We start from the raw sequence: 17,437 nt of genomic DNA, 5'->3' as shown, positions 1-17,437 counted from the left end.
TCAGCAGAGCTTTGTGAACGGAAGTGTTTCATTATTTAAAAAGGTCGTTGTGGAGTCTCCTCCATTGTTTCTTAGAAAACATCTGGGATCTCCTTGTTCTGCCAGTAATTATGGAAGCTATCAGGACCATCCAAATCATTGTAGCCTTATGTTATTTTATTCAAAACACTAGGGGGAGTTATGGAGTTGACAGCATTTCTATTTTCTATTCTGAATTCATAGTTGTATAATAAACATGCCGCTATGAACACTTTGTTCTCTAACATCATACAACTTGATGTGCCAGGATCTCAAGCAGCGAGTTCTTTCAGTCGCTGCAGAATAAAAGCGACGCTGGAGTTGGCACTGAACTCTGTCATCATTCTGATGCAGCCAGTTCGTCCAAATGCACTGAGAGTTTTAAATATGAGGGACAGCATGCTGTGCCATCCTCAGTATGTCAACATCTGCATCAGATTCTGCTGATTTGTTTCTCAGATAAATGAGACAAACTTGGGGTGGAATTTGAATAGAACTGGACTTGTCATGAATTGCGGTGGAGAGAGGTGGTGAGGCAGACGCAGATGGAACCAGGTTAGATGAATAATGGTGATTTAATTAACAAAAATCCAAAACAGTCCAAAAACACGGGCAGCACGACTGAGCGGAAGCCAGGGCTCAACGCCGGTAGCAACTGGTTTATGGCTGGACACACGAAGGACTGAACGCACATTAGACGAGGACCCGACAAAGACACAGACACACAGGTGGCACTAAATACACAGGAGGGTGATCAGGGAATGAGAAACACCTGGGAGTAATCAAAGGGAGGACAGGACAACACGGAGACACAGATACACAGGAAACTCAAAATAAACACACAGAAAAACACGGAACATGACAGGACTGAGTTCAAGTGGAAAGGCGGGTAGAACTGCAGCCTTGATGCTGATGCACTGGGCTGTCCTGGAGTCCTGTTTGTGTGGATTCTCTCTTGGTGAGTGTGTGTGTGTGTGTGTGTGTGTATTCTTGTTTCTTCTGTATGTCTTTGTGTTTCCTTGTGATGGACTGGTGTCTTTGTCCAGGGTATGGAGCACCCGTCATCCAATGATGGCAAAAGACGAGCACAAACCCACACATGAAACCCTGGAAGCAGTTGTAGAAAATGAACGGATGAACTGAACTGAATTATCTGAGTTCAGTTTAGAACTAAAACATGAATCAAGTGTAGCCCTCCCTGGCCGTCCAAAACAAAATCCACTGGGAAGCTTCAGCTTGGTCAAAGTTCTGCAGCTAAGAGGAAACAACACATCAGTCCCATATCTTGCTTCCTTGACTTTTTAGAATACATTTTAACCTTCCTATTGTTGGTGGTGGCCAAACATTTTGTCACATGGGCCCAAATCATCAAGAATTATTTAGAATAGAATAGAATTCAACTTTATTGTCATTTCACTGTCACAAGTACAAGCAACGAGATGTAGTTTGCATCTATCCAGAAGTGCTCTACGAGATATAAATATTTATTTACAGATGTACAAGACTATGTATGTATGGACTATAAGGGGTTATAGCAAGAGATATAGATAGATATAGATATTTGGGTGAACTAAAATCTGCTTTTAATGGAAGTCACCAGACAGTTGGGCTGTTTAATATAAAATTTATGAGAAAGCAAAATAAATTGCTGTTGCAACTGTTAGAACATTTTAATTATATTAGCTTAGGGAGAAATAAAAATCATCCATCTGCATCAATTTGTGCTGGTGCACAAAAATAGCCTGGAGACCACTTGTGGCCCCGGGGCCAAACTGCTCACATTCCTGAATTACAAACTTCCTCTGTAAACACTGAGGTGTAAAAAAGTGTTTGCCCTCCTGATTTCCTATTTTGTCCATGATTGTCACACTTCTGTGTTTCAGAACATCAAATCAATTAAAATCTTAGTCAAACACAACACAAGTAAACACAAAAGGTGGTTTAAAATGACAAAACTCCAAACCTACATGACAGCCTGTGTAAATATTTAACTGATTTAAAATATTTGAAGAAGAAAAGAAAATCTTTTCATTATAGGGAAAAAAAATGTTGTGCTTATTTGCTCTACAAATTCTGGTTGCTTTGTCATTCATCACATCCTTCAGCATCAGTTTGAGGAATGCTACATGCTAACATCTTTCAGTCTGCCGCAGATAAATAAAATGAGGCAAAATAAACTACAGCTTCAACAACACATAAACTCATTTTTTCATTTAACTAAAAATGTTGTCAAAATTTCTTCATTTAAGAATGAAACAGTTGAAAATCAGACATCTCACATACTATCTCACATCTCTCATCAGACAGAAAGTTACATTTAGGACGGTAAACCAGAAATTCAATCTTCCTTCGCTGTTTTCGCTGCTTTCTAGCCCTGTTGACAGGTGTAGAGCTCTGATAATCACAGACATTTTTAGAATCTAAATCCTTGGCCTCATTCATTATAACAGCAAGCTTTCTTTCCGGATTATGCTGTGCATAGATTCCAGGCTGGTGAGTAATTGTTTAATTTCATATTGCCCCAGCAGTGGCATGTTACAATTAAACAGAAGCAGTGTGCTTGCTCCTCTTTTATTTTCGACACACAGCAGTAGAGAATGCGTAAATGCTGCGCCGTCATGCAGTATGTGAGATGAACAAGGCTGGCAGCCAGACGGAGGACGCTAATGGTTCATGTGTCGCCACGGGTGTTATGAGTGACGACACGCAGCTCTGCATGTGTTCAGAATGATTCATTTTTCATGCATTGTAAATTTAGATTTGTCTGTTAGTCGTTTATTGAAGACATACTGACAGAGATCCTCTCTTTACTCCAAAGTCATACAGAAATCCAGCAGTTAACACGATGTCATCTCCTGTTCCCATAGCGGCCACATCTGCTGTTTCCAGTCATTTGCGGACGGTGATCATAAGGGAATCAAAGTGGAGTTTGTATGACTGCAGCTCCTTTATATTTTATGATTCTATCAGGAATTATGAATGGGCTGTTACCCAAAGTACTCAAAGGATTATGTCTGAGTGATTAACTGAGGCCTTAGAACTGTGTCAAAACTAGATTAAATGAAAGAATTAAACATTTTCCCATTTACAGCCTCGTTCCAATCTTCCGTTGATGATTTTCCAGTTAGCATTGCAGATCATTCAGTCTCAGCTGCAGTCAGATCAGAATATGTACAACACAAACAAGCTTCACACTTTTAGCTTAGCTGAACAAAAACATTTTACTGACAGAGACAGAGTTTTCCACGAGGGCGTATTAGAGTCACCGCAGATATAAAACAAAAATGAAGAGTAAATTTCTCAAAAAACTCAGAAATTTTTTATATTAATCTCAGACATTTGAGAGGAAAAAAAAACTTGAAAAGTCCAAAATTTTCTAGAAAAAAAAACAAACTTGGACATTTCTTTCAAATGTCATGGCAGCCTTTCAGTTCCTTCAGACTAGCCAGCAGCAAATAGCAAACGCCTGGTGGAACTGAGAATCTGCTGAGCTCATTATAGCAGCTATTTCTCAGTGCAACGTTGGTAGAAACTTTGTAAAAGGGTTAATAGAGGAGCCATGTTGTGATGACTTCCTAAAGGCAGAGTGTCAGAAAGCAGAGGTTTTTAAAGAGACGGAGGCCCAATTTCAAGATGTTAAATTAAAAAGTCAAATTTATTTTAAGTCATATTTGATATGTACACTGTGGAAACACAAAAACTTCTGAGTGGAGCAGAGTGGATGAATGGTAGTGGGAACAAAACCCACGCTGAATATTATGTTTACGCCTTTTGTATCATGACAGGTATTTAACTTCACCTGTCATGAAGAAAAGGAATTTGAAACATGGACAATTTTCAGGTGACTATGATCTAATATAATCCAATCCCCATGTTTTTGTTTTCTCATAGATGTATGGCACCATGTACAACACAGGAAAGCATGTGTCGCTGCGGCCGGACAAAACACATCTGGTGAACATCTCTGGGGGCCCCCTGGGTTACAGCTACCGACTGGAGGAGGTCCGCCTTCACTTTGGGAGTGAAGACGCTCTTGGTTCTGAGCATCTCCTGAACGGACAAGGATTTCCTGGAGAGGTGAGATGTAAAACCTGAGCAATGAACACTCACAGGGGAAAAGGCATGGAAAAAAATGTTCAAGTGTTCAATACTATGCTCTTTTTTTCTTTGTGCTCTGCTTTTGTATCACAAAGACCATTTCTATCGACAAAAACAGTAAAAGCATAAATGTGAGCCTTGTCCAGCCTCTTGTCGTTGGTCTCCCACGGCTGCAACTTACAGTACCTGTCACCAAAGCTTTAGGCATAATTTACATCAAAGTATCCCTCAAAGCACCCTGCTGTATAGACAACATGACTAATCTGACGGTCTTATCCAAGCACAATGAAACGAGGATTTGTCGGTCTGAAGCTCTGACATGTTCAGTGTTACAAATATTTATCTGTAAAACTGGGTGTTGCAGGTAATCCAGGCTGTTTTGTACAAATTGTTTTGAGAATTGCACTTATTGTTCGCAAATGTCAGAAATGATTCGAGAAATGCACCGAAGTGACTGAGAAAAACTGTAATATTGCACAGCTGTTAGTGGGATTAAGGCAAAGTAGAAACAACTGAATAACAAGAACTCACATTACAGCAGTAGGATATAAGAACAGAATGATGAGCCAACTTTTACTTAGCCTTCCACTACAGATATGCTGAGGCACGTAGTGTACAGAAGTCCCAGACGTTCTGCAGTCAGTCGCTGCAGACCTCCAAACTTCAGATTAATTCAAGAGCTGTGAGCAGAGACGTTTTTGGAATGGGTTTTCTTGACTGAGCACTAAGTTCAATGTAATGCTGGGGTGTGAAGTACGCCGCCACTGGACTCTACAGCTGCAGAGACATGTTCTGTGGGATGATGACTGATGTCTCTGTTTGTCAACCCAGTGGATTAATCAGAGCTGCTCTCAGCCCCAGAGTTTCTCTCTCACATTGGTGCATTTCTCGAATCATTTACGACATTCGCGAAACAGCAAGTGCATTTCTCAAAACTATTTGTGCATAACAGCATGGATTACCTGCAAAACCACGTTTCTTTCTCAGAATCCTGAGGCCATTCCACAAAATGAAATATTTGTATCAGTGAACATGTTAGTGCCTCAGAATGTCAAGTCCCTGTTTCGTTGTGTTTGGATGAGACCGTCGTAAGAGGGATGCTCTGTTGTAAACTAGAGTTTGGATGACAAGTATTGTAAGTTGTAGTTGTGGGAGATAAATGGCAAGAGGCTGGACAAGATTCACATTTAGGTTTTTACTTTTAAATTGGTGAGAACTGGAAACACAGGACAAGACTGTACATGCAGCGCTGTAGTAATCACAGTTCAGTTTTTCTGTCCTTCTTTTTCTGTTCTGCCTCCTAAATCCTCCACCTCTCTCCTCTTCCTCCTCTTCCTCCTCTTCTTCTCTCTGACTCGTCCAAATCTTTGTCCTTCTATTGTCAGAAATGTAACATCATGTTGTGCTCTGGCTTTATGTACCATATGCTTACCAACTGATGGTTCCTGAGATGCACCTTCAGAAAACTGGCTGATCGTTGGTGGATCTAACACTTCACACATTTCAGAACGCTGGAGAAACTCAGGATCCACCTGGAAGCAATTTATCAGTTCAGGACAGATTTAGAAAAACAGCATCTAATGGAAATATATAAAAATATGATTGACATAATATTATGACACCTTCTGCAAGCATTTTGCAAACATTATACAATGAAATTATGCTTAAATATTGTGGAGGTCTAGACTATTCAGCAGAGACCTGTATAATACATGTTGATCGATATGACAAAAGCAATTGAAAATGTAGGCAGAAGCAGAGAATTGCGCGTAGTAACCTGTATGATATACAGAAGCATTTGCGACCTGCTCAGAGGAACAGAAACTGCTTCTTTGATGTGAACAAGTGACACATTGATCTGAAGACGGAACAAGTCGCTTTGAAAGTTTCAGTTCTGTTCTGAGAAACACACCGAAGTGACTGAGGAAAAGTGTAAAGCTTCAGCCCAAGTTTTGGACAACACACTCGTTTGCCTTACAGAACGCCTTCCTTCCCAGAATAGTTGAGGTTGTTATAGCTGCAGAAGGAGGCCCCACATTATACCAAACCAAATGGATTAGTTGTGAGATTCCTTTAAGTTAATACGTACATGAAAGGAGACCAGCAGATACATTTGACAATATATTAGAGGTAGAAATATTAATTTAAAAATTCATCCTATTCAGGTGGCTTGTTCTTATTTTGTTGCACATATGAACCATTGCCAGTGCAAAAAAGCCAGGCAGCAGTAATCTAATAAAAACATATCAACTCAGGCCGTTATGGGCCCAGAGGAAGAGGAAAGGCCAACAGCATCACCCCAGTCTGCCATGTGGAATCATTTTAGGTTTTGTTAATGCTCATGTTTTGTTCAACATGTTCAATATGCTGCTCTAATGTCTACTCTCTGACTTTGCTCTTTCTATTGTGCCAATAAAGCTCTGCTTTAAATATATGGAAAGCTGCAGTGAGCACAACTTCTGTACAAAAATGGAAAAGGACTGGGTTTATTCCTGCCATTAACCCACTAGCAAGGGATGCAAAACAGGCAGCAACAACATCAGTATTCTTGTTAACTCAATAAATTTGATAAACTGGCATGGATGAACTAATCATTTACCCAACTTTATCTGCATGCAGCAGCAGCAGCACTACACAACTTACACGGCTTGTTAGGAAAAAGCAAACTGTTGCCTTTTAACTCTGGCTAGTTGCTGAACATGATGCAGATCATGCAGCTCAGCTCAGCAACAGGCCTCCAGTCAGTGATCAGATCAATAGGTGTAACCAGCATGGGTACGCTTGTAGTGTGTTTAAATATGCCTTGGAAAGTCACATTATCACATCTTAACCAATTAAACGACTGTAGGTCCCTGCATGTCCCACATGTCCAGCCGGCATCATGGAGAAACCAGTTTGGAAAGAGAATTTCCCTTCTAGGCTGACCCATTCAATAACAGTGCTCAATCACACTTATTTAAAAAGCTGTAAACTGATTATTTAATGGTGATGTGAGGCATTTCTAGTTTGCTTAACAAAGTGGAAAAGAAGACATCCTGAAAACATTCAGTCTTAGTTCTGCTTCCAGTGCCTGTGTTTAAATCATATACTGTAGCTCTTCTCCTCTTTGTTTGTCCCTCACAGGTCCAACTGATCCACTATAATCAAGATCTGTATGCTAACTACAGCGAAGCGGCTAGGAGCCCTCACGGCATCGCTGTGGTCTCCATCTTCATTAAGGTTTGATTGTCCTTTGAAAGCCAGCACAGCTTTCAGAGGACTGGATTCCTGCACTAAAATAGCCTGACCATGTGTACATGATCAGAAAAATAAGAATCAAGCATGACAGTGAATCATTGAATACCATGTAGTGCCTTATAGTTAAAATAGTGTGGGAGCAAAAAATATAACCACCGCAGACTAGCACGACTGTAAATAGTGACATCCTAAGTGTGCAAGATTAAGTTACTGTGAAGGTTGATCACAAAGAGATCTGCAGAAATCAGCCTCTTCTCAGTTCTTTGACTAACATGTTAAAAGCAAAGTGCAATTTCTGAATAATGGATTATAACAATTGCAGCAAAAAAAAACCAAAAGACTTTTGTTTGTGTTGCAGTTTAGTTTTTTGTTAAAATTTGATATTTATTTCTCCCATTTCAGCTCTCAGAAAACTCCAACGCCTTCCTCAACCGTATGCTCAACAGAGACACCATAACCAGAATCAACTACAAACGTAAGATAAAGTGAACAGACAAACTGAACAGAACTTTCTGATTGCTGGTCTGAACCAAATCTAAACACGCTCTATTGAAAACATGCCATGCTCTGTGGGTTTTTGTCTGGATTGATCTTTTCTTCATGAGCAAAACACCAGTTACTTTAGTGCTTTACCATTTTTTTTACTTTACATCCACACTTCAGTGTTTCAGATCCGTTAACACATGTTAATATAAAAGACAACCAGATGAAATACAAGATTCAGTTTTAAAATCATAATTTTATTCATTTAAGGTGAAGTACTAGTTAAAATCACATTTTCTTTAGCTTTACATCATGCTATAGTGTCATTCTCTCATCAAACCTGGAGTGTTGTGGTTTGTTTTATATTAATTTTAGAATTTATTTTATGTACATATATATTATCCTGCTGTGTTGTTTTTACTGTCTTTTAAACTATTTAATATTGTCAATGGCTCCTCTGGGGACGTGCGTTGCAAATTAGCTAAAGCTATGAATGGTTTTCTGTTCTGTATTTGCTTGTATTAAGCTCTTCTCCATTCAAATAAACACTACAGAAAGAAGACAGAAACGTTTTGTGTTAGTCTGAGATGGAGGCAGATGTTCCACTGAAGGGTGCATGAAGAAGAGAACTGCTCCTCAGTAACTGTGGAGACTAATAAGAATTTCCAACTGCTGTTGAATTACATTGAATGTGGCAGAATTTCAAATGTGATGTTTAATCATATAAACAGAGTGATGGATGTTAATTTCAGCCTGAGGTGGGACCGTGTCATAAAAATACCCGGAACGCAAAGATGACTCACTGACTGAAGCGGCAGCAGAACGCGCCAGATTTGTGTGAGATCAAAGATTTTGTTCTTGACAAGTAAAGAATTTATTTTAGCTTTATAATCAGTACCCATTAAATTGGCCTCGTCGAGCATGTATTTATGTTTTCCTATTTTTATAAGCAAGAGATGCTTTTTGCTTATGATTATCAACATAGATTAATGAAAATGGCAATAATCCATCTGTCTCAAAGCTTTCGTTTGGAATAAAATATCTTTAAATAAAACGGTGCCATCAAGTATTCCTAGGTTTGTCACATTTTGTCGCATTGCAACAACAAACAAGTGCGTGTTGTCAGGCTTTCATTTAATAGCCCAAACAAGAAGTCGTGCAAATAGAAGTTTGAAAATGGTGGCGTAATTTGATTTCAACTTCCTTTAAACTAATACATATAAATAACATTTATTGCACCCAACTGCCCCCAAAATGTCATTCATTAGTGAACAGACTGTGTGTCTTTTAACCTACGCATAAAAGCAGATGTTCTGTGAATTCCTCAGAGGTTTGTTGCTGAGCATTAGAAAACATCCAGGATCGTGGAAATGCTGCTTGTTTTGGCAGACGGGTCGGGGAGGAAGCAGTGGAGATTTTAAAGCAGGGTTAGGTTCTAAAACATCTGCCAGAACTCTGATCAGTCCTTCATCTGGACACCTGCTGGCCTACCAGGCCCTGGACATCCATCGGCGCTTTAATCAGAGAAGCAGAAGAGACGGACAGTAGCCCTGGATGAGCTGTAGAGGTCCAAAGCTCAGAATCACCATCACTTATTTATGCCAATATCTGACCTAAACAAAGCCATTGTTGTAAAATTGACTTTTTGCATCATTTTATTATGTTATTCCCTCATCAAAAAACATACCTGGAAGTTGCTCTGATTCTTTCATGCATGTTTCAGAAATCCTTTAATCTCCATGGCAACCATTCAGCTGTACAACATGCCCGGGTGGACGTAGCTCCGCCTTTGAGCTGCAGCTTCTGAGCTCACAGAGCAGCAATAAACAAAGTACTGACTTGAGATCTGAATGCAAAACAGCTTAATCAAAATTGGCATTTTCTCTTCAATTCACATGCATTCACTATTCTGAATTGCTCTGCCACATGCAATACCATTAAAGCCACAGGAATGTATTTTTAATAAGGCCTCATATGACTGATAATTAAAGCTGGTCAGAGTCACATCCACAGACATGTCATTGTTTTCTCCCTGCTATCAGCGCGTCAGGAAGGAGCTTCAACAGAACATGTTCTCACACCGAGCTTTCTTGCTGTCTCCCCTTTCTTCAGATGATGCATTCCTACTAATGGGCCTGAACATAGCTGACCTTTACCCTGACACCATCCGCTACATCACCTATGAGGGCTCCATCACCATCCCTCCCTGCTACGAGACCTCCACATGGATCCTCATCAACAAGCCAGTTTATGTGACACAGATGCAGGTAGTTAAAAGTGGGGTGAATACGTAACACCAGGCCACAAGTATTCTAGCAGGAACATCATTTCTAGTTATCGGTGCTGGCAGGAGCTCCAACATGTCTGAATTACAAGTTAGCGTCTTAAAAAAATGAAAGGAAAACATCTTTATTCCCTAAGAACAGATAAAGTTCTGTAACTGCAGAATAGATCAAACTGGTTCTCAGAACCAGCTGAAGTGATGAGTGGAACCTGCTTTTTACCACTTGATTCAAAGAAAACTCTCTGCCTTGATTTATTAGTTGATATAAAAATCATAATCTGCATACAGGTTTCATGACAGCTCTATAAATCTCCGTGCCATTGTGAAGTAGTTGCTCCAGGCCTGGAAAGCCTTTTCCTGTTGCCTCAGGCAGGGACTGGGTGTTATGGTGTTCCAGTCCTGAATAGCACTTATCTTGAGGAAAACAGCTCACACACACACACACACGCACCCACACACTGCAGCCTCTCACTGGACTCAGCACTGGGAGAAAGATGTCGCCTGTGCAACTGACTCTCCGTCTTTTGCTGAGGAACTTTGTGCTTGTTGTTCGTTTTACCATTTATTTGCGCTATGACCAGCCTGACGTCAACATTAAACAAAAGTATAATTAAAACTATTATTCTTACTGTTATTATCAACATGTTTACATTTTCATCATTACTGTGATTTATCGTGGCTTTTTGCCGTGCATGTAAGGTAAAGTAAGGTCATTTTATTTATATAGCACATTTTCAGCAACATTAGCTGGAGATGGGCACCAGCACCCCTCCTGACCCCACTAGGGACAAGGGTGTACAGAAGATGGGTGGATGGATTTTCAGCAGGTCAAAGTGCTTTACATGAATTAGAAGGAAATACAAACAGAAAAGCAAAAAGTACTCCACAATTTATAAACTAATAGGAGTTTCTCTGGATGAGCAAAAGAAAAGTAAAAGTATAAAACTACGGTACATAATAGTAATCCATAATTTATAAACCAGTAGGGATTTCTCTGGATTCTTGTTCTGATCAAACTAGATGTTGTTTCTAAGTTTGTTCTAGTTTATTTTCTAACTAACAGGAGTTTCTCTAGGTCTTGCTCCGATATTAAAACTTTAATGCTAAATGTTGATGTAAGGTAAAGAGTAGTTTCTCTAGATAAAGTAACAGAAGTTTCTCTGGACGTTTGTTGTAATTTCTGCTCTGCGTTGCTAAGAAAGTAGTAATTTTATAATAATTATTAATTATCATTATAATAATATTTAATTCGGTGTGGTTCACATTGCGTAGCACATTTTCTACATGTTAGAGTGCTTCCCTCTGTAGCCTGGCCAGAAGCGGGCTGAGCTGTGGGTTTGTCCTGCAGATGCACTCCCTGCGCCTCCTCAGCCAGAACGAGCCGTACAAGATCTTCCTGAGCATGAGCGACAACACCCGGCCGGCCCAGCCTCTGCTGCAGCGATGCATCCGAACCAACATCAACTTCAACAAGCAGGGCCGCGACTGCCCCAACAACCGCGCCCTGCGCCCACAGTACAGAGGTGACCCGACCGCTGCTGTCGAGAAAAGCGCTCCGTTCCGCTGGAAGTGATTTTCCATGTTATATGTAATGTCACGTTCTTTTCTCGCTTCTCATTCTTCAGAGCTGATTAGGGGAGCCGTTACATGCCAAAAGTGAAGATATTTTTAAGTTGCTCCTATCTGGACTGTCAAATCCATTGAGTTGCACTTGCTCAGTTAAAAATAACCAGGAAACTTTTGGTCAAAGACAGCAAATCACTGTTCAAACTTTGGACTGTGGAATGTTAACAGAGACTACAGACATGAGTGATCAGCAAAAATGACTGAGACACTGAAGGTTCTGGCAGAACTCTGTTACTCTGACGGTATTAATCAGGCTATTACTATTACTATTTATATCTTCATACCAAAGCTCATCTTTATCGCTACCTAAATAAATGTATATTTACTATCATATGAGCTAAAAGCAGTAGAATGAGCCGAACACTGTCACCCTGCCAGTCACTTTCACTGAACACACAGGACTGGAGTTGTACTTACTCTGCAAAAACACAAACTTACCGAGTATTTTTGCTCTAATGTCTTAGAACACTTGAAATACGAGAAAACTATCTTCCAAGTAACTTTCCAACAAGACATAAGAACTTGTTTTAAGTCAAGAATTCCAGAATAGTGATAGAAAGTATTAGTTCCTCTGACAGATTTTACAAAATGGGAAAATGTCTTGTGTAAGTGCAAAAAAAAATCTGCCAGTGGAACTAATACTTTTTCATCTATATTAGGGAATTGTTGACTTAAAGCAAGCTCTTATATCTTGTTGGAAAGTTACCTGTAAGTTGGTTTTCTCGTTTTTCAAGTGTACAAATATATTTAAACTAGAAACTAAACCAAAAATACTTGGCAAGATTTTGTGTTTTTGCTGTGTAGGAAGGTTTTAGCCATAGTAAACTATTTATTTGCCCTGCCATGTTGTTATGTTGTTATTGTTGTTTTGATTCTGGAATACAGATTTAAGCAAAAGCCTAGAATAAATGTTACATTTAACAGAGCTATGATATTTTATCTTGTGGTTACTTTGCTATTTACAGAGAACACTGACATAAAATCCAGAATTTAGCTGCTTATTTTATTCAGCGATCTGCTCAACAGACACGGCACTATTAGCTTGCCAGCTGCAGTCTCAAAGCAGCGTCACCTTATTAACAGTCAAGGCTGGTGAGTGACGAATCATAGCCTTGCCTGCCAATCCAGTGGATGAGTCTGGTTTCAGCAGTTGCCAGGAGAAGTGCTCTTGTCTGACTGCACTGAGTGGAGGGTTTGGTCTGGTGCAGTGGAGCTGATGGTGTGGGGCCAGTTTGGAGATGTTGGGCTCGGCTCTTTAACGACAGTGTAATGAGTTTCATCAAACTGAGGTGTTTCTGATAACTCCATGATCCTCAGCATGACCGCCTGTCTGTTCACAAAGTGAGGTTCAGAAAAACATGACTTGTGCTAGCTGGCTAAAGATTCAGTAAGTAGCTTATAAAAACTGTGATTTTTATTTGTTTAAACTTTCTCTAGCTTCATTTCCACTGACCGTCTAATTGCACTATTTGAAAGAAATGTGCTTAATGGAAACAACTACTGAAAAAGTTCTCACTTTTTGATGAACGGTTTTGGCGCTGGGCTGAGGTGGGGGGTTTTTGGCCGCACCAAAATTTTAGCAATCACATGAGTCACATGACCCCTCACCGGATGTTTCCACTGTTGTAAACCACGAAAAAGGTGACAGGAAGTTGTAGGAGACTGATGGCATGGCATGTTTATTAATGACTCATCGCGTGAGCAAACTTAGTCACGTGTGATTTTAATTGTGTTTATTTAATGAAAATACAGCACTTACAAATTAGTGTTTTCTCAACATTTTCGTAATATTGACGTTTGTAGACAGAAACTATGTCTTGATGGCATAGTATGAGACAATCTGTGAAAATCATTATCTCCATTGCCTCTTCCCTGTGGTCCTACTGACATCTGGAGACACTGCTCCTGATCAGAAACAACCAATCAGAGCCAAGAGGCAGGTCTTAACGCTGTTAATCAGACTTGTGTATGCTTGCAGGGGCGTTTTGTGCATAGTTGGACCTTTCGCTCTGCTTCTGTCTCAATCACACTCCGTTTAACAATAAAGTTGGAATAAGATTTAACTCACTTTACCTGTAAGAAAACTTCAGTTATCTTTAACAAACAATTACCTATTTAAAAAGATGTAGCATTTGGTTACACAACCTATAGAAAGACTAGTTTTATTTGGTCAACTGTATTTTCATTTTTAGTTTAGTTTTACTTTTAAAATGATAAATTAAACATAATGGCATGAGAGCATTGATGATGGCGACTGGGTGGCGTCGCCGTGGTCGCCACGCGGCCGGGCGGACGTCCGACGTTGCTTCCAGCTTTCTTTTCTTTTCTTATTTTTTTGCTTTCATCTTTGAACCTTCTCTCTCAGTTCTCTTCCAAACTGCAGGTTCTCTCTGTATTCATTTCTCTATTCTTCTCTGCTGTTTCCATTACGCAGTGAATCAGTGGCTCCTGAAGTAAGCTCTGCAGCGGTGGCACCAACCGGTGCAGCTCCACGGGGGGGACAGGGCAGGACTCCTTCCTGTCTGCTTCACTGGAAAAACTGTTGAGCTGAAAAAACTGCAGACGAAGTGAATGGAAGACAACTGGACTTCTCCACAGACAGCTTTACTAAACTAACATTAGCTAAGCTCAGCTAACCCAACTCCAGACCGAGTGCTGTGCAGGCCTTCTACTACACATCCACAATGTAACACAGCTCACTACGGCCGGCAAAGCAGGGATGCCGTTCAGGCCAAAACGTAATATAAATCATAAGGCTCCTGATGTCTGCACTCTGTATGTTCTTATTTGTTGTTTTAAAGCTACAAAGAATGTTGTTTGTCAGATGGATGTAATGTAGAGACAGGAGTGTGTGGCGCCTTCTCTCCGATCCAGGCTTCAGAGAGTAAATATCAGAACCGTCATCGCTCACTGAAAGAGTTTACAGTTCTACTGAAGGTCTGTACGCCTGGCAATAAAGAAAACAAAGCTGCAGTGTGGAAGGAATGAAAAATATCCTCCTCATTATATGAAGTAAAAAGGGGAAAATCTTCTTTTAAAGGAGAATGTCAGTTTCATTTCACTGCGTTAACATTATGTTCTACCAAAACAGGAAAAAAAAATTGCTTTAGACTTTGAAATGTAGTGATTGAAAAGTTTCTTGTGTAAAAAAATGGTTTTACAAGATTAAAATAATGTTTTAAAGGCTTTGATGAATGTTGTGTGTTTAATGGATCTGAACTGCCCCATAAGTGGTTCTTTATTTTTTCATGACTTTTTCTCCTTTATGACAAAGTCACACCCAGTGAGGCTTTACATATGAGTTCATAATGAAAATCATCTCATCTCTATACTGTAAAGCTGTTGTTGGATTTTTCAAGTCTAATCTCACGTGTACAAAAACATTATTCATTATTCATGGGTTACTGTTTATTAAATAAAGATGAAGCCAAAATAGGAGCCATGTGAGTGGAGTAATGAACACACTCTGTGGTTTAGTTGCAGAAGAATGTCTCCCTGGTTGCTTTCTGTCCCAACTCATCACCTCTTCATCTGCTGTAAAGGAATTTCAGTCTACTCTTTATGAAACATGACTTCATTACTTATGGTACTTTTACAGGTGAGCTTCAGATGGCTTCATCTTTAAATCTGGACTACTTTGGTTTATGGAGAGGTTCGCTGTCCATTCAAGGACTGCAGGGTTCCTGGTCCAGTAACAGGACAACCAGCTCAGATCATCGACCCTCTGCGATGTTTGAAGTGTGTGTGTTCTACATGACATTAGAGTCAAACATCCACTATGGTCTCCTCTGTCCAAAGGGGATTCCTTCAAACGTCACTGGCTTCATTTAGACTCAGCTTAGTCCAGATATAAAACCAGAGTTAGGCTGTGTTCACACCAGGAAAGTTCTTGTTTGATCCGGTTTGCATTCAAGTTGTGCTTTTCTGTAGGCAGACTATAATTTATAAATGAAGCAGCTGACAGCCGTTGCTCCCTTTGGACTGAGATGACCCAGAATGATGGCATGATGCTAGTTCCCATCATTCAAACAGCATCAGCTTCTAGTCAGAAGTCTTGCCACAACTTCTTAATTGGATTTCTTCTGGACTTTGACTGGACCAGTCAAAATCTGTAGGTGTAGAATCAGGGAGCATCAAACTCAAACTCATTTTCATTTTGGACCAAATCAAAAATCTGACTGCTCTTAAAGGGCCGGTTGTGTCAGAATGTATTGATAAAGGCTATTAAACTATTAAACTATGAATGAATGAATGTTTGTTTCAGCATTCAATAAGTGTTTTTGAAAATTAAAAAAAATCACTGATCAATCCCTCCAGGATTTTGTGATTGTTTTTGTGTTTTGTACAATGAAAATCATTGATTTTGTGGCTCTAACTTAGAAATATTTGTAAGAAATTTTGTATAATGTTAAATGTAACTTTTTATTACTTACAGACTATAATTTGATATCAATAAGATTAAGGCAGCAGCCACTTAAACCCAATGTTTTAGATCAATTTTGAGAAAAATTTGCACTAAAATCAGAAAAAAGTGGAGATCTGTTGATTTTATGGGAATTTTGCAAATTTGTGAAAAACTAGAGGGACGTAATTGATGTAATTTGAAGTCTAGAGGGCCACATAAAAAACTACAGAAGGCCGAATTTGGCCCCTGGTCCTTGTGTTTGACACATGTGGTGTAGATGTATGTTTAGTGTTGTTATCCTTCCACCTTTGCCTCTAAGCTCCACCCTTCTTCCCATGAGAACAGTTTCCCCTCAGCAGGACTCTGCTACCACCATGTGGACGGTGTGTTCATGTTAAAGTGCAGCGTTAGTTCTCCGCCACACTAACTGTTTTGCATGTAAGCCGGAAAGTTTAATTTAATTTTCCTCTGCGCAGAGCCCTTTCTTCCACATTTCCAGTGAACGTGACATTGTGACTTTCTTGCAGATTCTGTTTCAACAGTTTTCTTGACTTCTTTGGCAGCAGATTTGTGATGTGCTGTAGCAGTAGTTACAGTCAGCTGCCTGAGCTGTGGATGTCTCCAGCTCCTCCAGAGTTACCTCTTGGCTGCTCCTCTAATCTATGAGACCCCGATCCAGTCTACAGTTGGTCAGATGATGTGGTGATCAGAACTCTGAGAGACGTTTGGGATTTTGTTGTAGAATCTCACTCTGCCCTAAACGTCTCCACAGCTTCCTCCCTGAGCTGCTGCCGGGTTCCTCCGTCTCCATGATGCTCTTTGTTCACTAATGTTGTCTAACAAACCTCTGAGCCAAAAAGCAGAGCAGCTGGATCTGCACCAGATAACATTCCCCACAGCTGGCCTCTGTTTACTGATCATACGACTTCTGAAAGCAATTATTTGTGTTGGTTTTTATTCAGGCATTTTAGGATAAATGCTAGTTAAATACTTGTTCTTCCATTTCTCGAGTATATCCAAACATTATTATGAGATATTTATTATAGGATGAAATATTTTGAAGCTGTGAATGCTAATTTAAAAATGAATAAAACCGGTTTACTGCAGTGATCAGATCCAGCATCCTCTCCTCATTCTCAGCAGATTTTCGATGATTTGCTCCCCATGGTTGTTTCTTTCCTGTCTTCAGGAACTTGTTAATTATGGATTCCTGTAGTTTAGAGGTTAATTCTTATGAAGATGCCACTTCTTTTTGTTGATTTCTTTTAGTTGGCTTTATTGTTACT

General features: G+C 39.8%; 1 protein-coding gene across 2 annotated transcripts in view; it reads left to right on the top strand.

The window, feature by feature from the left end:
• LOC114148155 (carbonic anhydrase-related protein 10-like) overlaps positions 1 to 15,184 on the top strand; it is an 86,857-nt gene extending 71,673 nt beyond the window's left edge. Inside the window, exons 4-9 of one of the 2 annotated variants that reach the window (XM_028023189.1) lie at positions 3,910 to 4,095; positions 7,240 to 7,335; positions 7,756 to 7,828; positions 9,949 to 10,103; positions 11,469 to 11,643; positions 14,181 to 15,184. In XM_028023189.1, coding sequence (XP_027878990.1) covers positions 3,910 to 4,095; positions 7,240 to 7,335; positions 7,756 to 7,828; positions 9,949 to 10,103; positions 11,469 to 11,643; positions 14,181 to 14,203 — 708 coding nt within the window. In that variant the 3' untranslated portion in view covers positions 14,204 to 15,184. Of the gene's footprint in view, positions 1 to 3,909; positions 4,096 to 7,239; positions 7,336 to 7,755; positions 7,829 to 9,948; positions 10,104 to 11,468; positions 12,300 to 14,180 lie in introns of those variants that run through there. The other variant, XM_028023188.1, reaches the window with a different exon arrangement.
• The last annotated feature ends 2,253 nt before the right edge of the window (positions 15,185 to 17,437 follow it).

Source organism: Xiphophorus couchianus, chromosome 7 (genome assembly GCF_001444195.1).
Source record: "Xiphophorus couchianus chromosome 7, X_couchianus-1.0, whole genome shotgun sequence".
In the NCBI taxonomy this organism is placed as follows: domain Eukaryota; kingdom Metazoa; phylum Chordata; class Actinopteri; order Cyprinodontiformes; family Poeciliidae; genus Xiphophorus; species Xiphophorus couchianus.
This window is presented reverse-complemented; position numbering and strand designations above follow the sequence as displayed.